Source organism: Bos javanicus, chromosome 26, assembly GCF_032452875.1.
Source record: "Bos javanicus breed banteng chromosome 26, ARS-OSU_banteng_1.0, whole genome shotgun sequence".
Lineage (NCBI taxonomy): Eukaryota > Metazoa > Chordata > Mammalia > Artiodactyla > Bovidae > Bos > Bos javanicus.
In genome coordinates this window covers 14,109,354-14,136,386 of record NC_083893.1, presented here as the reverse complement: position 1 = coordinate 14,136,386, position 27,033 = coordinate 14,109,354, and the positions used below count along the sequence as shown (strand labels likewise).

At 39.3% G+C, this 27,033-nt stretch overlaps 1 protein-coding gene across 1 annotated transcript in view; it reads right to left on the bottom strand.

The window, feature by feature from the left end:
• Positions 1–23,278, bottom strand: part of KIF11 (kinesin family member 11) — a 46,207-nt gene extending 22,929 nt beyond the window's left edge. Inside the window, exons 1-12 of the mRNA XM_061402812.1 lie at positions 22,911–23,278; positions 16,275–16,407; positions 15,960–16,057; positions 15,794–15,872; positions 14,529–14,714; positions 14,269–14,393; positions 11,636–11,726; positions 10,819–11,061; positions 9,429–9,524; positions 3,338–3,426; positions 1,787–1,874; positions 854–1,042 (exon numbers count right to left, since the gene is read on the bottom strand). Coding sequence (XP_061258796.1) covers positions 854–1,042; positions 1,787–1,874; positions 3,338–3,426; positions 9,429–9,524; positions 10,819–11,061; positions 11,636–11,726; positions 14,269–14,393; positions 14,529–14,714; positions 15,794–15,872; positions 15,960–16,057; positions 16,275–16,407; positions 22,911–22,987 — 1,494 coding nt within the window. The 5' untranslated portion in view covers positions 22,988–23,278. The remainder of the gene's footprint in view (positions 1–853; positions 1,043–1,786; positions 1,875–3,337; positions 3,427–9,428; positions 9,525–10,818; positions 11,062–11,635; positions 11,727–14,268; positions 14,394–14,528; positions 14,715–15,793; positions 15,873–15,959; positions 16,058–16,274; positions 16,408–22,910) is intronic.
• Positions 23,279–27,033: the final 3,755 nt, after the last annotated feature.

Below are 27,033 nucleotides of genomic sequence, written 5' to 3'. Positions count from 1 at the left end.
GACTTCTAAAAAGAACTAGTAAATTTTATATATAGTATCAGAAGAAAATTTTAAATTCATGCCAATGTTTATTTCTCCTCCACTAGCCATCTAGACAAGGACAACTGACTTTGCCAATCAATTTTAATAATTATGCTCCCTCACAAATGTTTCCCCAATATGTGTTATTAAGGCAGGAGACCCTGGTTCAATTCCTGGGTCAGGAAGATCCGCTGGAAAAGGGATAGGCTACCCACTCCAGTATTATTGGGCTTCCCTTGTGGCTCAGTTGGTAAAGAATCTGCCTGCAATGTGGGAGACCTGGGTTCGATCCTTGTGTTGGAAAGATCCCCTGCAGAAGGAAAAGGCTACCCACTCCAGTATTCTGGCCCGGAGAATTCCATGGACTGTACAGTCCATGCGGTCACAAAGAGCTGGACATGATTGAGTGACTTTCACTTTCATGTGTTACTAATTTCTGAAGGATACACCTAATAAAAAAGTGAGTATTTTCAACATCGCCCATCATTAGAAGATACTAAATTCTTGATGACTAGTTTCAACCATGACCACAGGTAAAGCAGTACTACATTCTAAACATTCACAAAATATATTAAAGTCAGGTTCTATTTTCAAAACTTAAGGAATAGATTTTTCTTAAATAAGCATCTCCAGTGAAGAAAATCTAGACGAAATAGTAAAATAATGTTTCTTAAATGGACAGAAGTATCATTTGGAGTCAATACACAGAATTTCACAATTTCTTAGCTTATGCTAAGAAAGTTACTTCTATGCTTTCTTATGCTTTCTAACTTTCTTATGCTAAGAAAGTTAACTTCTTTAACTCGACTTCAAATAAAAATAAAAGACAAACCCGGTTGGCAGCATCATGAAGTCTCTCCTCAGTACTTTCCAAAGCCGAGGTGATATATTCTTCTTCAACAAGCTGTAATTTAGTTTCCTGCAACTGTCTTTGAGTGGTTTCAAGTTCCTGTGTCTTACTTTGCAGGTCAGATTTGCACTGGTTAAGTTCATTTTTACTATCCATAAACAATTCTGTAACCTACATATAACACATGAAACATTTTTGTTTTAGAATTTAAAAATGCCGAACTGGTCGTTGACACACCGGGCTAGTTTATAATACTAAAAGAACCAAACAAATTATTTCCATATAAAAGTTGTAACAAGTTACCAGGCAGGTTAGAGCACTTCACATAGTAACTGGTTTCTTCCTATAACTACTACTAGTACTGGTGGTCCCGTAGTTAGGACTCTGCGTGTCCAGTGCTATGGGCACAGGTTTGATACCTGTCAGGGAATTAAGATTCCGCAAGTCGTGGGGCACAGCCAACCAAACAAAAATAAGTAACAGGTCTAATGAAATGGTGTTAATTCTTCAGATTCCTTTCAACACTGCCAGTGTGAGGGTGGCACTGAAGGGTCAGGTCTTTCAACCTTAGTTATTTAACATCTGGCTTCTCCCAACATCTGCCTTTTGTCATCTGATAAACATGTTGATGAAAATGTCTCAGCATTCACTATACAACTTTCATATTAAATTACACAATTCATTTAATTTCTTAAAATGCTGCATTAGTATGTGTCAAATTGAATAACTTCCTCAAAAAAGACTCACTTCTTCATTATCATTAATGATAAAAAAAACTGTGATACAACTTAATTTTAGTTTAGAGGTCAGCAAGAAAAAAAATCTTAAAGAAAAAATATCAGGTGCCTCACATTCTGATAGTGCCTTTTAATATTTGCTTTTTACATGACAGTCAATACAGTTTTGAATGCTTACCCTATTTAGCTCTTCCTCAACAGCAGCGATTTTTTCAACCAATTCTACAATTTGTTCCTCTTGAACAGTTAGTTTTCCACTCATAGCTCTAAAATAAAATTTAACAGGATTTTAACAGTGAATATTGTTTCCTAATGCCTATAAAATTTACTCTAACACAACTGAGGCAGTTACATATCATCTCTACTATTTATCACTATCATGATATGATGCCTAAGTATCAATAAGCAATAGATACAAAGTGCAAAAAACAAATATATTCTTTGTCTTAGGTTTATAAACAGACTGTTTTTCTTGTTTTCTCCATTTTGAAACTGAGAATCCCTACCAGTTACAGGGGAAAAAACCATGTATGGATATAAAATTTGAGAAGCTACAAAGGTGACAGAGGACAATAACCCACATAAAGCAGAGGTAGGCGATACCAGGTGTCTATAATCAGGAATATGAAGAATAATAAACCAGACAGGCAGAATCCTGAAGAGGCTTGTGGTGTGAAAGCGTCAGGTCTCACAGGAGGAAGGGAAGGGGCTAAAACCTGGAAAACTAAAGCTATGTATACAGAGCAATTAAACCTCCTGCCCCCAGCACACAGACCCCAATACACGCCCCAACACACATACCACTATCACCCCACCACAAAAGTCCTCATGAGATAAACGATTCTTCTCTGCTGCTGCTGCTAAGTCACATCAGTCGTGTCCGACTCTGCAACCCCATAGGCGGCAGCCCACCAGGTTCCTCTGTCCCTGGGATTCTCCAGGCAAGAATATTGGAGTGGGTTGCCAATTCCTTCTCCAGTGTATGAAAGTGAAAAGTGAAAGGGAAGTCGCTCAGTCGTGTCCGACTCTTCGCGACCCCATGGACTGTAATCCCCCAGACTCCTCTGTCCATGGGATTTTCCAGGAAGGAGTACTGGAGTGGGTTGCCACTGCCTTCTCCGGATTCTTCTCTAGAGCACAGCTTCTCAGCTTTAGCACTACTGACATTTTGCACCAGACAATTCTGGTCTGCTTTAATGAGCCTCTGATTTCTTGAGATTAGCAAGTGTCAGAAGCGAGTGCTATCGTTTGCATTCCTCTAGTTCCTTCATAACTACCAACCATTTTCTATTCCACATTGTGCTTAAATGACAAAGAATTTTAAGAATGCAGATTTCCTCAAACTATTTGCTAGAGATATTGATTAAAGGAAAAGATAAAGTTGAGGGGGTACAAGAAGAGAGTTCATTCTAACAGTCTTTTGTTAACTATATCATACATCAGTTCTTTATTGGAAATAGCTCTTCAAAGTAGATGAGCTATTTGAAATACTTTTCTACATTAAATGTACAAGAGGAATGCAACATTGTTATTAAATGAATGATATAGTTTAGATAAATAATTTTTAATTGACGTATAATTGACTTATTACATTATTTTTGGGTGTACAACATAGTGATTTGATACTCATACATTAAAAAATGACCACCACAATAATAGTACAATACTACTGACTATACTCCCTATGCTGTACATTCTTAGAAATTAATTTCCATAACCAAGGGCTTACCTAAAATTTTCTTCAGAAATGTACACTCCATTTTTTTCACGAGCTGCAGCAAGATCCCGTTTCAGACGCTCTATCTCTTCTGTATATTCCTATGAAAGAAGAATGTTGTGTCAGTTTAGCACTTCACTTTTTTTTCATTCAGTTTGGGGAAGATTTATAATAAATAAAACAAAGTTAGCCCTCTTATCTTTTTTAAAGCATAAAAGTATGTGATTAAAAAGTCACAATCTTACTTTTCATTCAATATTAATATGGTTAGAATAAAGTCAATAGCTTTCATTCATTATAAAAATACAGGCTTCTGAAGAAAAAATAACCCCCAGTAGCCAGGTTGGTCTCCAAATCTCATTTCACACTAAAAGGAACCAGGGTTTCTTAGGGAAGTGTCTGACTCCAGGACTGGGTCAAGAAACATTCAAGATGAACCTGGAACATCTTGTAAAACAAATTAGGAAGGAAGCGAAGGAAGCTTAGGCCAACAAAAAAGACTAAAGAACCCACTGAAAGGGTACCCAATGGCCAGAGAAGGAACAATTTGAATGTCAGTGAGGTTGTTAACTACAATTGTTAGCACAAATATTCTAAATCCATGAGTTTATAATGATGTTAAGAAAGTTGGGAAACCAATCCATTATTCTCCAAACTGTCAAAGGAAATGAATCAAGCATTTGTCCTGTCTTTCCTATAAGAAATATAGCCTTGGGGAGCTGAGGGAATATTCCTCTTTACAGAGTTAGTCCAGCAGTCAACTAAGAAATAACAATTCGAAAATTATTATTATTTTGCAACCCTTAAAGAAGAACTAGTGGATCAGGTCATTTCAATATAATCAATCCCTTACCAAAAAAAGGGAAAGACCCAGATATTATGTGCTTCCAAGTGGGAGAATATACCACCACTTATCAAGTATTTTGGCCAAAAATATATAAATACGATAAAACCTGACTCTATCAAGCCTCAAAATCCAACTACTAATTTATGGCAAACCTTATTTGGATCCTAAAACAAAATATTAAAAGTCTACACTGAAACAACGGGAATTTTAAACAATGATTAAATATTTTATCATAATAAATTACTGTTAAATATTTTTAGATTTAATAATAGCAACAGGGTTCAAAAATTAAAGTGTCTAAAATAAAATGAATGCTGATAAAATAGTATGGCCTTTAAAAAATCAGATCAGATCGGATCAGTCGCTCAGTCGTGTCCGACTCTTTGCAACCCCATGAATCGCAGCACGCCAGGCCTCCCTGTCCATCACCAACTCCCGGAGTTCACCAGACTCACGTCCATCGAGTCACTGATGCCATCCAGCCATCTCATCCTCTGTCGTCCCCTTCTCCTCTTGCCCTTAATCCCTCCCAACATCAGAGTCTTTTCCAATGGGTCAACTCTTCACATGAGGTGGCCAAAGTACTGGAGTTTCAGCCTTAGCATCATTCCTTCCAAAGAAATCCCAGGGCTGATCTCCTTCAGAATGGACTGGTTGGATCTCCTTGCAGTCCAAGGGACTCTCGAGAGTCTTCTCCAATACCACAGTTCAAAAGCATCAATTCTTCGGCGCTCAGCCTTCTTCACAGTCCAACTCTCACATCCATACATGACCACTGGAAAAACCATAGCCTTGACTAGACGAACCTTTGTTGGCAAAGGTCTTTTTAATATACTACATAGGTTGTTCATAACTTTCCTTCCAAGGAGTAAGCGTCTTTTAATTTCATGGTGCAGTCACCATCTGCAGTGATTTTGGAGCCCAGAAAAATAAAGTCTGACACTGTTTCCACTGTTTCCCCATCTATTTCCCATGAAGTGATGGGACTGGATGCCATGATCTTCGTTTTCTGAATGTTGAGCCTTAAGCCAACTTTTTCACTCTCCACTTTCACTTTCATCAAGAGGCTTTTTAGTTCCTCTTCACTTTCTGCCATAAGGGTGGTGTCATCTGCATATCTGAGGTTATTGATATTTCTCCCAGAAATCTTGATTCCAGCTTGTGTTTCTTCCAGTCTAGCGTTTCTCATGATGTACTCTGCATATAGGTTAAATAAACAGGGTGACAAAATACAGCCTTGACGTACTCCTTTTCCTATTTGGAACCAGTCTGTTGTTCCATGTCCAGTTCTAACTGTTGCTTCCTGACCTGCATACAAATTTCTCAAGAGGCAGGTCAGGTGATCTGGTATTCCCATCTCTTGAAGAATTTTCCACAGTTTATTGTGATTCACACAGTCAAAGGCTTTGGCATAGTCAATAAAGCAGAAATAGATGTTTTTCTGGAACTCTCTTGCTTTTTCGATGATCCAGCGGATGTTGGCAATTTGATCTCTGGTTCCTCTGCCTTTTCTAAAACCAGCTTGAACATCAGGAAGTTCACGGTTCACATATTGCTGAAGCCTGGCTTGGAGAATTCTGAGCACTCCTTTACTAGTGTGTGAGATGAGTGCAATTGTGCGGTAATTTGAGCATTCTTTGGCATTGCCTTTCTTTGGGACTGGAATGAAAACTGACCTTTTCCAGTCCTGTGGCCACTGTTGAGTTTTCCAAATTTGCTGGCATACTGAGTGCAGCACTTTCACAGCATCATCTTTCAGGATTTGAAATAGCTCAATTGGAATGCCATCACCTCCACTAGCTTTGTTCGTAGTGATGCTTTCTAAGGGCTACTTGACTTCACATTCCAGGATGTCTGGCTCTAGGTCAGTGATTATACCATCGTGATTATCTGGGTCGTGAAGATCTTTTTCGTACAGTTCTTCTGTGTATTCTTGCCATCTCTTCTTAATCTCTTCTGCTTCTGTTAGGTCCATACCATTTCTGTCCTTTATCGAGCCCATCTGTGCATGAAATGTTCCTTTGGTATCTCTGATTTTCTTGAAGAGATCTCTAGTCTTTCCCATTCTGTTGTTTTCTTCTATTTCTTTGCATTGATCGCTGAAGAAGGCTTTCTTATCTCTTCTTGCTGTTCTTTGGAACTCTGCATTCAGATGTTTATATCTTTCCTTTTCTCCTTTGCTTTTCACTTCTCTTCTTTTCACAGCTATTTGTAAGGCCTCCCCAGACAGCCATTTAGCTTTTTTGCATTTCTTTTCCATGGGGATGGTCTTGATCCCTGTCTGTCATGAACCTCATTCAATAGCTCATCAGGCACTCTATCAGATCTATCTAGATCTAGGCCCTTAAACCATACTCACAGAAAACTAGTCAATCTAATCACACTAGGACCACAGCCTTGTCTAACTCAATGAAACTAAGCCATGCCTGTGGGGCAACCCAAGATGGGCAGGTCATGGTGGAGAGATCTGACAGAATGTGGTCCACTGGAGAAGGGAATGGCAAACCACTTCAGTATTCTTGCCTTGAGAACCCCATGAACAGTATGAAAAGGCAAAATGATAGGATACTGAAAGAGAAACTCCCCAGGTCAGTAGGTACCCAATATGCTACTGGAGATCAGTGGAGAAATAACTCCAGAAAGAATGAAGGGATGGAGCCAAAGCAAAAACAATACCCAGCTGTGGATGTGACTGGTGATAGAAGCAAGGTCCGATGCTGTAAAGAGCAATATTGCATAGGAACCTGGAATGTCAGGTCCATGAATCAAGGCAAATTGCAAGTGGTCAAACAGGAGATGCCAAGAGTGAATGTCAACATTCTAGGAATCAGCAAACTGAAATGGACTGGAATGGGTGAATTTAACTCAGATGACCATTATATCTACTACTGCGGGCAGGAATCCCTCAGATGAAATGGAGTGGCCATCATGGTCAACAAGAGTCCAAAATGCAGTACTTGGATGCAATCTCAAAAACGACAGAATGATCTCTGTTCGTCTCCAAGGCAAACCATTCAATATCACAGTAATCCAAGTCTATGCCCCAACCAGTAATGCTGAAGAAGCTGAAGTTGAACGGTTCTATGAAGACCTACAAGACCTTTTAGAACTAACACCCAAAAAAGATGTCCTTTTCATTATAGGGGACTGGAATGCAAAAGTAGGAAGTCAAGAAACACCTGGAGTAACAGGCAAATTTGGCCTTGGAATACGGAATGAAGCAGGGCAAAGACTAATAGAGTTTTGCCAAGAAAATGCATTGGTCATAACAAACACCCTCTTCCAACAACACAAGAGAAGACTCTATACATGGACATCACCAGATGGTCAACACTGAAATCAGATTGATTATATTCTTTGCAGCCAAAGATGAAGAAGTTCTATACAGTCAGCAAAAACAAGACCAGGAGCTGACTGTGGCTCAGACCATGAACTCCTTATTGCCAAATTCAGACTTAAATTGACGAAAGTAGGGAAAACCACTAGACCATTCAGGTATGACCTAAATCAAATCCCTTTAAAAAATAATGAATATAAAAATCACTGCAGTGTTTCTCAGATCCTGACAATTTTGACACCCTTTATCAAGAAAGGTTTGCTCATATAAGCTTCCTTTTAAACAGTCTGATTCCAAGAGTTATTATAAAGCTACAGTAATTAAAGCTGTGTTATTAGTGAGGGACAGACATAAATCAATGCAACAGAATAGAAAGCCCAGCTATTTTGGAAAACAACTAGGCAGTTCCTTAAAAAAAAAAAAAAAGAAAACTTATATTCAATTACCATACAACACAACAATTATACTCTTGGGCAATTATCTCAGAAAAATGAAAATTTACATGTACACAAATTACTATTAACAAATATGATCAAAGCAGTTTTATTTTCAACCGTGAAAAACTGAAATCAGCCCCTATGTCTCTCACAGGTGAATCTGACAACAAACTATGTGTGGTGTATACATGTGCCGTGCTGTGCTGTGCTTAGTCGCTCAGTTGTGTCTGACTCTTTGCTACCCCATGGACTGTAGCCCACCAGGCTCCTCTGTCCTTGGGGATTCTCCAGGCAAGAATACTGGAGTAGGTTGCCATGCCCTCCTCCAGGGGATCTTCCCAACCCAGGTATCGAACCCAGGTCTCCCACATTTCAGGTGAATTCTTTAGCCTGAGCCACCAGGGAAGCCCAAGAATACTGGAGTAGGTAGCCTATTCCTTCTCCAGGGGACCTTCCTGACCCATGAATTGAACTGGGGTCTTCTGCACTGCAGGCGGGTGGTATATACATACCAAGGAATATTCCTCAGCATTAAAAAGTAAAGATCTATTGATATGCACCACTCAGGTTAACCTCCAGAGAATTATGCTGAGTGATAAAAGCAATCCCCAAAGTTTACATACTGCATGATTCCATTCAATAACACTCTTAAAATGACAAAGGTTTAGAAAGAGAACAGATCATTGGATAACAAAGATCAGGGTGTGAGGTCAGAGTGGGACGGAAGTGATTATAAAAGGGCAATGAGGAATCCTTGCTGAGATGGGACTGTTCAGGACCTTGACTGTGGTAGTGGCTCCATGAACCTACACATAACAAAACTGTATAGAACTAACTAAACACACACACATGATTACCAGGAAAATTGAGGAATAAGACCAATGAATTGCTATTAACGGTGTCCCTACAGTGATTTTACTGTATAGTTTGATAAAATGTATAAAGGATCTCTCTGTATTACTTCTTTCAACTGCATGTGAATCTATAGTTGTCTCAATAGAAACAAACAAAAAAAAAACCACTACCAATAAAAGGAAAAGACAAGCCAGATTGGGAGGACATATTTACAAATTATTTCATAAAGGATAGTATGTATAAAATATGAACAATCCTTTACAACTTCATAAAAAGACAACCCAATTAAAAACTGGCAATTTAAATAGATATTTCACAAATGAAGATATACATATGGATAATAAGCATGTGAAAAGATGCTGACTATCACTATTAAGGAAATGCTAATTAAAACTGCACTGAAGTACCATTATACACTTAAATTTTACTGACTGGATAGAGCTTGTAAGGTCATCTATTAGTATTAGAAAAAGCATTTTAACACACAGGGCATTTAATTCAACCCATTAAATGAAAAGCCTTATCAAAGGCAATTTAATAAATTTTTAAAAACAATTATCTATTTCAGTTCCTCATTTTCACATTTGTCAAACAAATTTATATTACTCCATTAAAATTCACAATTACCTTTATCAGAGCTTTCTTGGTGAGTTTCTGGTTAACCTCAGGCTTATTGAGTATGTTCTTTGCTCTATGAGCATATTCCAGTGTACTCAGAGTTTCCTGTGATGAAAAGAAAAGGCCAATTACTGAAGATATGAGAATAAAGTAGTTCTGTTACCTAAAATGTACTATACAATAACATAACTTTTGGTTATATCTAATATAAACATTTACCCAGTAATACTACTATACCCAACCTTTAAAAACAAGGAATGTTCTTGAAGCAACTATACTCCAATTAAGTAAATAAATAAGACAGAGGACTGTTTAAAACATCCTTATTTTTTACTCCTCAAGGTTCAGGGTCTTTAACTTTACTATAATTTAATCTAATAATTTTTTGCTTTAGTCTTAAGCTCTATTAAAAAAAAAAACCTCAATGAATTTCATCAACTGATGAATAAACAAAATGTCCTATATCCATATTATTCACCCACAAAAAGGAATGAGTTCTGATGCTGCAACATGAACATTGAAAACATTATGCTAAGTGAAAGAAGCCAGTCACAAAAGAACACTTATTGTGTGATTCCATTTATATAAAATATTCAGAATACGCAAAGGCATAGATGAAAGAAAGTAGATTAATAGTGACCTAGGGCTAGAAATGGAAACTGATGGGGAGTGACTGCTAATAGGTTACAGAGTTTCCTTCTAGGATAAAAATGTTTAGATTTTGGTGACAGTTGCATAGCTCAATGAATATAGTACAATCACCTAATTATATACTTTCAATGGATGAATTTTATAGTATACAAATCATTTCTCAACAAAAATAGTTTTTAAAATGAAAGAGGAATTAAGAGACTTTATAAAAGCTTTTCTAATTCCATTTAAAGAGGCTAATCCAGTAAAATTAAAGTAGATTTTACCATCTTTGTTGTTTCTTTTGGTTTTCCTACCTGTACCCCCACATCCAGCCCCATTTTTAGTGATCTCTAAGCAGCCTCTAAAGCACTAGTATTCGCTTAACCCACTTCTAAGGCCTCAATTAAACCATCCACTGTTAATGACCACAGCAATTATCTTTGAAGACGTGAAAAATACAACTAAGTAACTAGCTTTTTAAGATTGAAAACTGCCAGGAAGGAGAAAGACAATTTTTCAGTGGTGTTCTCCTCTATGTGTCCACCACATACAATGTCCAGATTATTTTTACTGTAGTATAGAATGAATGAAGCTAATTAGTGAACTCTTAAAAATATTACACATGATAGTTAGGGAATTCTCTGGCAGTCTAGTGTTTAGGACTCCAAATTTTCACTGCTGAGGGCCCAGGTTCAATCCCTTGTTGAAAACGAAGATCCCACAAACCATGCAGCACAGCCAAAAAAAGTGATAGTTAAGACCTTACCTCCAGATTGAGAGATGCAGGAGAAACTGTTGCAATGATAGATGTTCTTGTACGTCCCCCAAGAGAGTCCTGGAGGATTCTAGTCAGTTTAGATTCTCGATAAGGAACATGAGGTGTTCTTTCTACAAGAGCAGTAATAACCCTTCCCAGAGTCAACAGGGACTGATTGATATTTCCAGCTTCCCGAGCTCTCTTGTCAACTGCTCCAGAACGGCCAATGTTCTCACTGCCTGCAAGATCAACCTTGAATTTTAAAAATAAAAATAAGTCCTCAGTCTATGGATTTGGAATAGAAGACTTTCATTCTCATATTGTACATAAAGATATTAAATAGCCAGTAAAATAATTTTCTATAAGTAACAACCCACTACAAAACCAATAACCCAGTGACTACAAAAGTACTGTCTCTAAATACACAATTTTCAAACTGCTCTATGAGGTGATAATGAAGAAACAGTGGAATAGAACTACCATTTGACCTAGCAATCCCACTTCTGGGTATGTATACAAAGAAAATGAAAATCATTCTCTCAAAGAAATGTCTGCACTCCCACGTTCACTGCACTGTTAATGATAACAAGGTATGGAAACAGCCTAGGTACCCACTGACGAATGAATAAAGATGTGACATGATGTGCATGCACATGCACACGCACACACACACACACACACTCGAATATTATTCAGCATGAGAAAGGATATCTTGCTACATTGTACATTTTAAATACATAATTTTATTTGTCAGTTATACCTCAATAAAACTACAAAAAAAAAACAACCTGACAGAATGAACAGTGGTATTACAGTTGATGCTTACCAAGTTCAACTTTCCAATTTTAACAAGCTCCTCTCCATCAACTGTAGTTTCTTTCATATGTATTGTAACAGAGAAAACTGAGTGGGATCGACTAGAAAACAAGACCAAGTTGCCCAATCATTATAATGCAAAACATTATTTCTTTCTGTAACATAATGAAAACAGCAAAGAAAGATCTAAATCCACCAGGGTAGAGAAAGATAGTATCAGACAGGATATCAGTAAGATTTTGGAAGACAGTGGATAGATAGAATGATGCTAGGTTTTGGCTTTCTTCCTCCTGCTGCCTGCATAGAGGAAACCAATAATAAGCTACCTGAAAACAGCTTAAATGACTTAGAATCCTCAGGCACCTCTGAAAGCTGGATGTGGAATAATGTTTGAACAGCTGCCTGGTGTGTCAGAAGAGATGGCTTGCAACTGATCTAAGAACCACTTGAAATATCATTACCTTAAACTCAAACAGCATCAGGCAAGCCACCAGATCACTCCCCCTCAGTGTCAACTGTCCTAAAAGTACATTGCTCTGCCTTAAGAAGGTCACCAGAGACAGGTAGGTCCTTCCTCTGAACAGCACAAACAGTAAATAGCAGTGTTCACTGAAACACCACAAGTAATCACTGCTAGACTACAAGGTTTTCCAAAGTCCTTCTTAAGCTGTATACTGACACTCAACTTTTATCTTAGTGATATAAAAAACAATACAGACAACCAAAGACAGCATTCCTTTCTGTATCAATATCTGATGAAGAACATTATGTTTGTTAATGTCATTGATGGTTGGGATATGGTAATTTCTAATTTTCTCATTTGTACTTTTCATGTGAATTGGAAAATTTTATAAGTATCATTTTTACAAAATTATTTAAGTTATTTTAAATAACAGAAAAAGGGAGGGACAGAGGGAAAAATATAAACTATAGATTTGAATTATAAAATTAATCTCATGTTTTCCTACCATTATTTGCCCAGGAGATCAGTCCTGGGTGTTCACTGGAGGGACTGATGCTGAAGCTGAAATTCCAATACTTTGGCCACCTCATGTGAAGAGTTGACTCATTGGAAAAGACCCTGATGCTGGGAGGGATTGGGGGCAGGAGGAGAAGGGGACGACAGAGGATGAGATGGCTGGATGGCATCACCAACTCAGTGGACATGAGTTTGAGTAAGCTCTGGGAGTTGGTGATGGACAGGGAGGCCTGGAGTGCTGCGATTCATGGGGTCGCAAAGAGTTGGACACGACTGAGCAACTGAACTGAACTGAACTGAATTTAAGATAATAGGACTAATGCTATTAAGCATAAAAGTCAATTCTGATTTTGGAAAACTGAATCATGTTTCTTTTCTTTATCACATACATTGATAAGAAGATATCTTTACTGCAGTCTTCAGTGAAAATTAGGAAATTTTAAATTATTCAAATTTACAGAATAATGGGAATTTTATATTTCAGAGAAAAGTATTTAGAGAAAGAAAATTTCTTAAATTCCTTCTTCCAAAGTCTAAATCAAATGAAGTTATAAAGCAAACATTTAATTCAAGTGGAAACTTCATTCTATGATTTGTTTATAATTCCATTTTTAATGGAAAGCTATTACAGGAAATTTAAATTATAAAATAACCCATAATTCCATGAGACTGATTACTTTCATGTTATGCTATTTTTCTTCTTTCTTTAAATACACACATATTTATATAGAGCTATATTATAACTGTTATAGCATATTGTAGAAATGTCCGACTATAAGAGAGCAACTATAAGAGAGCAAGACCTCAAAGTCATTTTGCAGTTCAGGGAAAATGATATTCAAGTAAGTTTAACTACCTAAAGTAACATATTTAGTTAACTGCAGAACTGGAACTAAGCACAAATACCTAACTCCTAATCTACAACTCTTTCAATTACATTCTGATATTTCCTTCAAAGATGAGGGAAAAAAAAAAAATCACCTCTGATTTGGTAAAGTGCATTTGTAGAGTCTGGGATTCATCTCATAAGGGATACTATCAAATATGCCTCTTTCTCCCCTTGAAAACCTGTATTAGTGATCATGTGTATTCTATTAGTGATTATATGTCTTCCTACATTAAAGTGAAGCCATTTGAGAAGAAAGAAGTCATGTTGTACAACCTAAATATATAAAATTTTGTCATTTATACCTTGATTAAGCTGGGGGGAAAAAAAACAGGCCATTTGGTTTTCTTCTAATCTTTACTCAAAAAAGGGATTTTCAAACTGTATTCTAAGTATCCTTAGGGGCTCCAGAAAAGTACTCAGGGCAAATCTCCTGAAGGCTGAAGAAGTAAGCCCCTGAGTATCCCACTGCCAAATCAACTACCCCAGCCACATTTTAATCAGGGCTCCCATGTATAATTTCATTTGGGAAAAGAAATCTTCTACTTAAAAAAACAATAATTCTGCGCAAGTTTAACTTGTCTTTGTCCTCCTTTCAACATTCTCCCAACACTGGTGCTCTTCTTATAAACCTCAAGCCAATCGCTAAGGCAAGCAATCCAGCACACGATCTAGCTGTGTGGCTCACATACTTGACATGCCCCAATGTGATTTCCCAAGTTTGGATATTCTTCTTGAAAACAAAATGGAGCAGCGGGGGAAACAAGGGCTTTCTTACCTAGAGTAGGCGTTCATCAGAGTTGCTGCGGTTGTCCTTTTTGCTGCCCCCTTCTCCAAAATTTGATAGACTTCATCCTTGTTGTGTACTGTGATTTCCTCTAAACCTTTGATTATCACTCCCCTCTGACCAAATATCAGAAGAGCACCCATTAAATTGGTTAAAAAGAAAAAAAACATATATATATATATATATATGTATTTCTCAAAATATCACACATTAACATTTGGAGACATTTCATTGTCAAAGACTCAAGTTACCTTGTTACGGGGATCATCAAACATCTGCAGTCTCTCAGAAACATCAGAAGATGGATTAAGGAGATCAAAGAGCTCTTCATTATAGATTTCCAACAGCGACACTTTCACCGAAAATTCAGTACCGTTATCAGTAAGTTTCTCAAAAATTTGATGAAGAGTACGTGGAATTATACCAGCTAAAGGATCCTGAAATTATAATATTAATAAAGACTTAAAGAATACCATTTACTGCAATAGTTAAAACACACATATAACAAGGGCCTCCTTTATAGCATATTTAAACATAAATATGTCAAAACAGGTTTAAAAAAAAAATCAAAAAACTAACCTAATGTTAGAGAAGCCAAATCATTTACAAGCCATTTACAACAATCTGTTCAATACCAATTATTCTTCCTTACACCTTCCACAAATCTGTCATTCCAGTCAGCTATTTCATGCCTGAGCATTATACAGAAACCAACTGAATCAAGTTCCTTATAAAGCCAAGTTCAATCATCCTCTCCAATTTTTCTCATGAGAACATAGAACCATTCTTTTAATCAGAAAAGTGGCTCATCTAACAGTATTCCCTAATTCCGACATAAAACAAAGTTGTTTCTCAAATGTCTAATTATCCTTAATAAAACTTATGACTCTAAATTTTGAAACTGTGCTTTAAGCCTAGTCCATATTTTCTATGATTACAATTCCATAACACTATTACCCATGCATAAAGTAAGTTAATGCCCCAACCACTAGAAGAAAGGATCTACCTAAATGTTGGTAATTTGGAAAATATTAGTCATTAAACTCATTTAGGTTTAAACACATTTCTTTGTGAAATGTACTATGTGCTTTCTATAATCTTCAGCAATACAGTGATCTTAATTTTATACTCAAAGTCATCATTAATAAAGTACCATACTGCTCCCATGGTTGTGCTAACTTTACAAGACTCACTCCCTCACTGCAAAGCCTTCCTCTTCAAGTCCTACTCACATTCCACTTTCCCACAATAGTCTGCTCCAACTCTCTGTCCCAAAGAGACACTTCTCTCATCATCTAACTGTACCATATGTATTGCTCCTCTCTCCCAGTAAGACTTTATGTTTCTTAAACAGAAGCCATTACATATACTTTAATATCATTATACTAGTAGTTTATCCTAAATTCATGTTTGACATGGTACTCTGATCTATTTCAGACAGAGGCGTCCAACCAAGTTTTATTCTGCTGCACTTGAGCCACTTTAGAGACAAAAGTCTGATATAAACAATAAATACCTCCTCCCAAGTATACTCTTCATTAGGGGACCTTTCACCTTCCATTGTAAAGGTTTTTCCAGTGCCGGTTTGGCCATATCTGTCAAAATTAACAGAAGTGTTAAACAAAAAAAAATGATTACATGCATCTAAAACTTTTCATCAATTTGAAAAGTGTTTAACTCACGCAAAAATAGTGCAATTATAGCCCATAATAACTTCATCCAGAATTGGACAAACAACACTTCGGTAAACATCAATTTGTTTAGTATTTGCTCCAAAAACCTAGCCAAAAAACAAAAGGCATTTCTTAAAAAAAAAAAAAACTTCAAAATTACCTTAATTTAATATATTAACTTATCCAGCCCACTAGAAACCATTTGACAACTCAAAGGATCAACTGCAATTTCTAACTACACCAGAACCTACAGAAAATATACATACTAGGATAATTTTACATTAGTGGATAATAAGAAGTAGCAGCACTTTAGGAAGTAAGTACCATATCAAAAGTGTATGTTTTCCTTGAGCTTTTGTCCGCCAGTCCTCCAGTTCGAACACTAACTTCTTTCCGCACATGATCACATTCTACTACCGAATGGGCATTAGCTTTCCGCTCTGCCAAATTAAATGGTCTGTAAAATGAAACATACAAGGTTATTCAAGAACTCTTTTTTTTAAAACTTTTTATTTTGTATTGGGGTATATATAACCAATTAAAACTGTTGTTATAGTTTCAGGTCAACAGCTAAGGGACTCAGCCATACATATGCTGCTAAGTCGCTTCAGTCGTGTCCGACTCTATGTGACCCTATAGACGGCAGCCCACCAGGCTCCTCCATCCATGGGATTTTCCAGGCAAGAGTACTGGAGTGGGGTGCCATCGCCTTCTCCGCAGCCATACATATAAATGTATCCATTCTCCCCCAAACTCCTCTCCTATCCAGGCTGCCACTTAACAGTAAGCAGAGTTCTATGTTCTTGTGCTTATCCATTTTAAATATAGCAGTGAGTCCATGTCAATCCCCAACTCCCGAACTATCCCTTCTCCCCAGCAACCCTAAGTTTGTTCTCTAAGTCTGTGAGTCTGTTTTGTAAGTTAAGTTCACTTAAGAATTAAGAACTCTTAGTTATCAGGTTACTGATGACATTTTTGTTAATATCTCAGACAAGAACAATGGGAAGTTTTAACCACACTGTTGGTGACAGAGATTAAATGGGGCCTAAATGACACTGCTAAAGCAGACAGCAGAATTTTAAGGGTTTCAATTGCCAGAAATAAAATTAGTTTAAAAAGTTTTGAAAGATATATACAATTCTGACAGTTTCTTGGAGTAGATGCTAAGAGAATTAATTTGTAAAAAAGGTGAAACTTATTTTTCAGAATTCTATTTCCAATGTTCCTAGAATCCGGCCAAGTTAGGTTATGATGTATTAGAAAGAACATGCCAAATTTGCATCCAAAATATTAACCTGCCAAGGGATAAGTGGCACAAAATTAAAAATATATTAAAATAATGACTAATACATAGAGCGCTTACTACGTGCCAGGTACTCACTGTTCCAAGTATTTCACATGTGTTAATTCAATCTGTCCTCAAGACACTGAGGTCTAGTGGGGAACATAAAACAAGTGATTATAAGAGAGATGATGTTTAGTAAGGGGAAGTAAAAGGTGCTGTAGGAACTTACAGCAGAAACTTAATGGGGCCTTGATTAGGACAGAGCAGGATAGAGGAGGTGTGATGGGAAAGACTCCATGTGAAGTAAAATAAGATAAATGCCTCCTTAGGCATTTCAGTAGAATGAGGACTCTTCATCCAGTCTGCCTGGGCAATGGAGCCCTTTGTGCCTGTCTCCTCATTTGAAAATTAAAAGGTTGATAATAGTACCAACCTCAAAATGTAGGGAAACAAGTCCTATGTAATTTATTGTTTCCCCAGCATCTACTACTCTGCTTAGCAGACACTCAAATATTAATAATATCTGTTATACTACACTGCTTAATAAATGTCATCCCTAGGGGAACGAAAAGGAAAGCTAAAAAGAACCACAGTCCACAGAGTAGCATCCGTAAGATACTGAGCACAAATCTGAGCCAAAGGGAGAGGTACTCTTGCCCTGAGTTCACTTTTCCCATTCATTATCACATACTGTGACAGGAAATGCCAAATAGCAAGTTATCTTTCCCCTCATCACTAGACTAACCAAACTGCTGTTTATGTTAAGGATACCTCAATGTCCCTGTCATGCCCCACCCCCATGTTTGAAAACCACATTTGTGATCCTGAGAAATCTAACTCAGTAACTTCCAAGTAATATCTTGTCATGTTATCATTTGTTAAATGTACTGAAACCTAACAATGCACAAAAGTCACAGTATCCATAACTGCTCTCCTGTGGTTAAAGCTTTTCCAATTGGTCTAATCTCTTGTCAGGATGTGTGATTAAGTTACCAAATGAATACCATTCAAGTTATTTGGGCAAAGTAGTAGAAATTCCCACAAATCACACATTCCTAAAAGTTATCAAAGCTCCCACAAAGGAGCTTTAGGGACTGTTTATAGCTGCAATAAAGAGTACTGTCAACCAACTATTTTCCTATCCAGACTTCTTTAATTAGAAATTGCAAGGTTGCTGCTGATGACACTAGCAAAACCATCAATTGTACTTGGCCTTCCCTGGTGGTCCAGACAGTAAAGAATCTGCCTGCAATGCAGGAGACCCGGGTTCAATTTCTGGGTGGGGAAGATACCCTGAAGAAGGGAATGGCTACTCACTCGAGTATTCTTGCCTGGAGATTTCCATGAACAGAGGAGCCTGGCGGGCTATAGTCTATGCAGTTGCAAAGAGTCATACACAACTAAGCGACTAACACTAATGCTTTCACTACAGTCATATTAAAATTCAAACAACTAAAATGGTAAGACAGACTGAAGATTAAAAAAAAAAAGTCCTGTCCACTAAATTCATTCATTCATTCCATAAATATTCATATAGCTACTGTACAAGTAAAGAACATCATAAAGATTGTATTCATTATAATCAAAAAATGAAGTCATCTCTCAAAATTTTGCTGATTTCTTAGGTTATCACAAAGATTGCATTCATTGTAATCAAAAACTGAAGTCATCTCTCTTAAAAATTTGCTGATCTCTTGGTGGTTTAGTTGCTAAGTTGTGTCCAACTCTTGTGACCCCATAGACTATAGCCTGCCAGGCTGCTCTGTCCATGAGATTCTCCAGGCAAGAATACTGGAATGGGTTGCCATTTCCTTCTCCAGAGGATCTTCCGGACCCAGGGATCAAACCCAGGTCTCCTGCATTGTAGGCAGATTCTTTACCAACTGAGCTACTAGGGAACCCCTTAGGCTGATCTCTTAGGTTATTACAAACTGTTGCCATTAAAAGTTTAAAACTGGGGAGAAAAAAAAAATCAGACAAGATTACGTGACAGAAACCACATGTAATCTGAAAAGCCTAAAATATTTACTATGTGGGCCCTTTGAGAAAAGATTTAATAACCTTCAAGGGCATAAGTTGTTTATTTAGTAAAGTTTAAGGACACATGCAAAGAAACAGAGTAAAACAACAGAATGGGAAAGACTAGAGATCTCTTCAAGAGAATTAGAGATCCCAAGGGAACATTTCATGCAAACATGGGCTCAATAAAGGACAGAAATGGTATGGATCTAACAGAAGGAGAAGAGATTAAGAAGAGGTGGCAAGAATACACAGAAGAACTGTACAAAAAAGATCTTCATGACCCAGATAATCCCGATGGTGTGATCACTCACCTAGAGCCAGATATCCTGGAATGTGAAGTCAAGTGGGCCTTAGGAAGCATCATTATGAACAAAGCTAGTGGAGGTGATGGAATTCCAGTTGAGCTATTTCAAATCCTGAAAGATGATGCTGTGAAAGTGCTGCACTCAATATGCCAGCAAGTTTGGAAAACTCAGCAGTGGCCACAGGACTAGAAAAGGTCAGTTTTCATTCCAATCCCAAAGAAAGGCAATGCCAAACAATGTTCAAACTACCAACTGCACAATTGCACTCATCTCACACGCTAGTAAAGTAATGTTCAAAATTCTCCAAGCCAGGCTTCAGCAATACGTGAACCGTGAACTTCCAGATGCTCAAGCTGGTTTTAGAAAAGGCAGAGGAACCAGAGATCAAATTGCCAACATCCGCTGGATCATAGAAAAAGCAAGAGAGTTCCAGAAAAACATCTATTTCTGCTTTATTGACTATGCCAAAGCCTTTGACTGTGTGGATCACAATAAACTGTGGAAAATTCTAAAAGAGATGAGCATACCAGACCACCTGATCTGCCTCTTGAGAAATTTGTATGCAGGTCAGGAAGCGACAGTTAGAACTGGACATGGAACAACAGACTGGTTCCAAATAGGAAAAGGAGTACGTCAAGGCTGTATATTGTCACCCTGCTTATTTAACTTATATGCAGAGTACATCATGAGAAACGCTGGGCTGGAAGAAGCACAAGCTGGAATGAAGATTGCTGGGAGAAATATCAATAACGTCAGATACGCAGATGACACCACCCTTATGGCAGAAAGTGAAGACGAACTAAAAAGCCTCTTGATGAAGGTGAAAGAGGAGAGTGAAAAAGTTGGCTTCAAGCTCAACATTCAGAGAACGAGGATCATGGCATCTGGTCCCACCACTTCATGGGAAATAGATGGGGAAACAGTGGAAACAGTGTCAGACTTTATTTTTGGGGGCTCCAAAATCACTGTAGATGGTGACTGCAGCCATGAAATTAAAAGACGCTTACTCCTTGGAAGGAAAGTTATGACCAACCTAGATAGCATATTCAAAAGCAGAGACATTACTTTGCCAACAAAGGTCCGTCTAGTCAAGGCTATGGTTTTTCCAGTAGTCATGTATGGATGTGAGAGTTGGACTGTGAAGAAAGCTGAGCACCAAAAAATTGATGCTTTTGAACTGTGGTGTTGGAGAAGACTCTTGAGAGTCCCTTGGATTGCAAGGAGATCCAACCAGTCCATTCTGAAAGAGATCAGCCCTGGGATTTCTTTGGAAGGAATGATGCTCAAGCTGAAACTCCAGTCCTTTGGCCACCTCATGCGAAGAGTTGACTCATTGGAAAAGACTCTGATGCTGGGAGGGATTGGGGGCAGGAGGAAAAGGGGATGACAGAGGATGAGATGGCTGGATGGCATCACTGACTCGATGGACGTGAGTTTGAGTGAACTCCGGGAGTTGGTGATGGACAGGGAGGCCTGGCGTGCTGCAATTCATGGGGTGGCAAAGTCAGACACGACTGAGCGACTGAACTGAACTGAACTGAAGGACACATTGGGCTTCCTAGGTGGAGCAGTGGTAAAAGACGGCAGAGACACAGGTTCAATCTCTGGGTCAGGAAGATCCCCTGGAGAAGGAAATGGCAACCCACTCCAGTATTCTAGCCTTGGAAATCCCATGAAAAGCGGAGCCTGGTGGGCTACAGACAATGGGGTCACAAAGATTCGGACACAATTGAGCACACACACACACACACCACCACCACACCAAGAACAGAAATCTTTGCAGTAGGAGGGCTATTTGAAAAAGAAAAGGCTAATTTGAAGAGAAAAACATCTCTTTATACTGAAGTTATTGTAAACATTGGACACTAAGCACTTTTCATTAACAATAAAATAAATCTCTTTTAAGTTAAGGCTTTAAATGTATGGAGGTAATAAACATGAAATTCAGGATAATGTTCAACTCTTAAGGTAGAAGAAAGGGATGTGGAGGGATACAGTGGGATTCTAGCTGTAATGATTCTTCTGTTTCTAAACAAAGATGCTTGTTATATTCGTTATTTTTTTATAGGTCTGACCTATTTTTTAACTCACAATAAAAATGAAATTAAAGAAAATTAAGCCACATAGAAAAGGTAATACTGCCTGACTTAATTAAATGATCAAAATCATACAAAAATTTGTATTGGAATATGGGCTGGTTTTTTTAATCTTCAAGACAAGTAACTATTAACAGAGGCCCGAGAATGCAATTGGTAATTGGCTAGACTTTGGGTTACCACCAAGTGTCTTGTCAGGCACCTACTTTAGAGTTAGCTATTACCTTTGATACATACAACTCAAGCCACCAAAGCTGTGTGGGCAATAACCTAAGAAAGTCTGTTAATACACTTTTAAAATAACCTTTTAATTTTAGAATACGTTTGGATTTACAAAATAGTTTCTGAGAGTTGGTAGAGTTTTTAATATCACAGCAACAAAAATAGACACACAAAATACACATATACCAGCAAACTGTGTAGGGTGTCTAAAAAGCCAAATCAATCCAATATTTGGTTAAGCAATAGATTGTACAAGTATGTTCTTCCTCTCCTGAAGTGAAGTGAAGTCGCTCAGTCATGTCCGACTCTTTGCGACCCCATGGACTGTAGCCTACCAGGCTCCTCCGTCCATGGGATTCTCCAGCCAAGAATACTGGAGTGCGTTGCCATTTCCTTCTGGGAAATGATGCATAAACTAATCAGGAGAGAGCTGAACACCTTCACCCACCCACTGGAAAATGTAGCACAACTTTAGTTGTCTCCTTGATTTTTTAAAACATAAACTCATTCTACAACTTCAATTTTAAAAACAAAGATGTTTATTTTTTTACTAAGGATTAAGAAAATATTACTTCTAGAACAAAGTGAAGAGGTAAATGATTACTTTTTTAGAGATGATGGACAGGATGATAATAACTTAAATGCTAAAACATCTGTTTAGTAGGTGTGCAGTCGTTTCCAAACTGATCAACTGCAAGGAGTGGCATACAGAATGACACCTAAATCTTTGTCGACAGTATTTTTTAAAAAAACACATTTCACTAAAGAACAGCGACGAACTTCTCCTCAATAGCAGTTTAAACTATAAACTCAGATACAAATATCCTTTCTTCTGGAAAAAACAAAACAAAATACTAATTTACTCCTCACAGTAACCTGGTGTCATTTTCTCGAACAGAACGCAGGAAACTAAGAAACAGGAAGGTCTGGTTCCTTCAGAAAATAGCCAACAAAATCCCTCTTCTCGGCCCGCGCAGGAAGGAGCCCGGCAGCAAAGCCCAGGGCTCGAAACCCTGCAAGCTCGCCCTACCTGCATCGCACCACCACCTGGATGTTCTTCCCCTTTTCATCTTTCTTCTTCGCAGATGAATTCGGCTGAGACGCCATGACTGTCCCCTAAGAAGGCCGGGTCACGGACTCGCCGTGGGGCGTGGAGCGGCTCGGCGGCCGGCGCGGACCTAGGTGCCCTCCTCCCCTGCCGGGTGCTGGCGTGCCCGCGGAAACTGCTACCCACCAGTCACGGCCACCGTGACTGGCCGCGCCGTCTGCCCCGCACCAGTCCGAGCCTTGGAATCACAAACCTAGTCTCCGCCCGAAGCCCAGGAAACCGAGCAACGACTCGGCGCCTCAATTTGAAAAAGCAGCCGACCGGCCGGGCCAATGGCAGCGCTGGGGCGCAAAGCACCATGGGACGCGGTGTCGTCACCAGACCCCCGCCCCTGGGGCGTGGCCCGCGGGAAAGTAAATAGCTGGTCCGAAGGTGCCACCCTGGAACGTGTAGTCTTGTGGGAGACTCCCCGTGAGTAATGTCACACGTCGACGTGGTCTTGCTCAAATTACAAAACGTCTCTAGGCCAGAGTTTCCTCATCTGCAGAATGGGACTGATAGCAACTGTCTCACTGGTGAGGGTAAATAGTTCAGACTAGAAAGACCCTGTAAGCGCTGGGGAAACCTAGCGGTTATTGTAAATGAAATTAGAGAATTGTAAGACAGTGCTGGTGGAAGCACAGAAAAGAGAGGTCCAAAGCAAGCCCCTTTCTCGGAGGAAGCGTCCAGAATCGTCTTGAAGAATAATTAGGAAATGTTAAGACTAAAAAGGGCTTCCCTGGTAGCTCAGATGGTAAAGCGTCTGCTTACAATGCAGGAGACCCGGGTTCGAAAAGACACTGAATGTTACTTTAGGACTATGAATTTATTCTTTGATTGATGAGAACTCGTCCTCGCCAAATGATTCCAAGCAAGAAAGCAAGGTCAGATTTGCGTTTTCCAACCACTGTCCTGCAGTAGCTGTTGCAGGCTCAATCCACGTGGCGCAGCATCCCGCAGGCATCTCAAGGAGGTTGCGCAAACGCCCACGGCCGTCAGCCTACAACTCCCGGCAGGCAACGCTACCTGGCTCCTCAGCCGCTCAGTGACCGCAGGCTTCCGTAGGAGTATTTAGAGCGTTTTGGCAGTGTTTACGGTTACTCGACCAGATTAGATGTGGGTCGCAGACCTAGGAAATAAGAATCATGGGCCTGTGCTATACTCGGCTCTGGGAACTTCGGTTTGGGACCGTCCTTAGCCCACAGGAACCTAGATATCTTTGTAGTTTCCGAAGTGATGATGTGATGATGGCCAGATGGGGTGGAAATTTCGCAGGCCTCCTAAAGTGTTCCTCTGCTTATTAACCTACCTTCTTCCCCCAAGGAATCAACACATCTACAGCTTAGCCTTTCCTGGTGGCTCAGACGGTAAAGCGTCTGTCTACAATGTGAGAGACCTGGGTTCGATCCCTGGGTTAGGAAGATTACCTGGAGAAGGAAATGGCAACCCACTCCAGTACTCTTGCCTTGAAAATCCCATGGACGGAGGAGCTTGGGTGCAGGCTACTATCCATGGGGTCGCAAAGAGTCGGGAACGACTTAGCGACTTCACTTTCACTTTCACAGCTTAGATGAATGGTCATCTTATCCTGCATAGCCAGTTGTCTACTGATATCTCCTCTTAGATGGCTCACCAGCACCTAAATGAACCTATCCAAAATGAAACTCTTCACCCTAACCCCCCTTACCTCCACCCTGATCTTTCTGGTTTAGACACGTGGTTCTAACCAGACCTTTGATTCCTTTGTTCTCCTTGACCAATGCAGACCTGTTGGTTTTATCACTTCTGCCTACCACTGTAGTCCAAGTGTCTTTTATCTCCACCCTGAATAACTGTCCTTAATAACCTCCTTAACAGGTTTCTCTACTTCTGTTCTTTTCCATTCCTATCTCTTTTGCTTAGCAGAGGGAAGGCACTTTTTAAGAACAGAACAGATCATGCTCTTCGTGTACTTTTAAACCTTATATTAGCTTTTCATTGTACTTGGGATAGAATCCAAACTTCTTACCATGCCCTGTACAGCCCTTGTCAAGAAGGGGGAAATTTTTAGGACAGGTAAACTATTTTGAGTTCTTACTGGTGGACTAATGATGAAATTGACACAATACAGGTTACTGCTGCTAAGTCACTTAGTCGTGTCCAACTCTGTGTGACCCCATAGACGGCAGCCCACCAGGCTCCCCCGTCCCTGGGATTCTCCAGGCAAGAACACTGGAGTGGGTTGCCATTTCCTTCTCCAATGCATGAAAGTGAAAGTGAAAGTGAATTCGCTCAGTCCTATCTGACTCTTAACGACCCCATGGACTTCAGCCTACCAGGCTCCTCCGTCCATGGGATTTTCAGGCAAGAGTACTGGAGTGGGGTGCCATAACAGGAGAAAAAAAAACAACCTAAATTTTAATTGAAACAGAGGGAGGTCTCATAGAAATGGGACCTAGGAAGTGGCAAAGCAGGCAGTTTATAATTTTAGACAAAGAAGCAATAAATTTGTGAAAAATTGACAAGACAGAGAAACTCAGTTTTGGGTGCTCAATTAGTGAAGAATCTAAACAGTTTAGGTTTGGGGTAGCAAATTAAAGTAACAAGATTTGTTTAACTAGGCTTCTTGCCTGAATTCCCTGTCTCTGGCCAGAGGGTGTCCTTTTACCTCCAGATGCAGGGAGTGCACCTTTCCTGTGAGAGATTATTTCCTGCTCCTAGGGATACAGAGAGTCAAAGAGTCCCTCTAGCATTGGCCATTTCTTGAGTAACGTTAATTCCAAATTATCAAAATAACATTAAGGGACTGGCTCCTGAGAAATCTGTATGCAGGTCAAGAAGCAACAGTTAGAACCGGACATGTAACAGACTGGTTCCAAACTGGGAAAGGAGTACGTCAAGGCTGTATATTGTCACCCTGCTTATTTAACTTATATGCAGAGTACATCATAAGAAATGCCAGGTTGGATGAAGCACAAGCTAGAATCAAGATTGCCAGGAGAAATATCAATAACCTCAGATACACAAATGAGACCACCCTTAGGCAGAAAGCAAGAACTAAAGAGCCTCTTAATGAAAGTGAAAGAGGAGAGTGTAAGAGTTGGCTTAAAACTCAGCATTCGAAAAACTAAAATCATGGCATCGGTCCCATCACTTCATGGCAAATAGATGGGGAAACAATGGAAACAGCGACAGACTTTATTTTTTTTTGGGGGGGGGGGGGCTCCAAAATCACTGCAGATGGTGACTGCAGCCATGAAATCAAAAGACGCTTGCTCCTTGGAAGGAAAGCTATGACTGACCTAGACAGCATATTAAAAAGCAGAGACATTACTTTGCCAACAAAGGTCCATCTAGTCAAAGCTATGGTTTTTCCAGTAGTCATATATGGATGTGAGAGTTGGACTATAAAGAAAGCTGAGCACCAAAGAATTGATGCTTTTGAACTGTGGTGTTGGAGAAGACTCTTGAGAATCCCTTGGACTACAAGGAGATCAAACCAGTCAATTGTAAAGGAAATCAGTCCTGAATATTCATTGGAAGGACTCATGCTGAAGCAAAACTCCAATACTTTGGCCATCTGATGCAAAGAAATGACTCATTAGAAAAGGCCCTGATCCTGGGAAAGATTGAAGGCAGGAGGAGAAGGGAACAACAGAGGATGAGATGATTGGATGGCGTAAGTCACTCAATGGACATGAGTTTGAGTAAGTTCTGGGAGATGGTGAAGAACAGGGAAGTCTGATGTGCTGTAGTCCTTGGGGTCACAAAAGAGTCGGACAGGACTGAGCGACTGGACTAAACTGAACTTGGTGGTACAGTGATTAAGAATCTGTCTGCCAGTGAGGGGACACAAATTCAATCCCTGGTCAAGGAAGATCCCGCATGCCTCAAAGCAGATAAGTCTGTAGACCACAACTACTGAAGCCCATGTGCCTAGAGCCTATGCTACACAAGAGAAACTATCTCAATGAGAAGCCCACACGCTAGAGAGTAGCCCTCACTCCAGGAAACTAGAGAAAGCCTTCACCCTGCACACACCCGTGTGTGCACGCGTGCCTGCTAAGTTGCTTCAGTCATGTCTGAC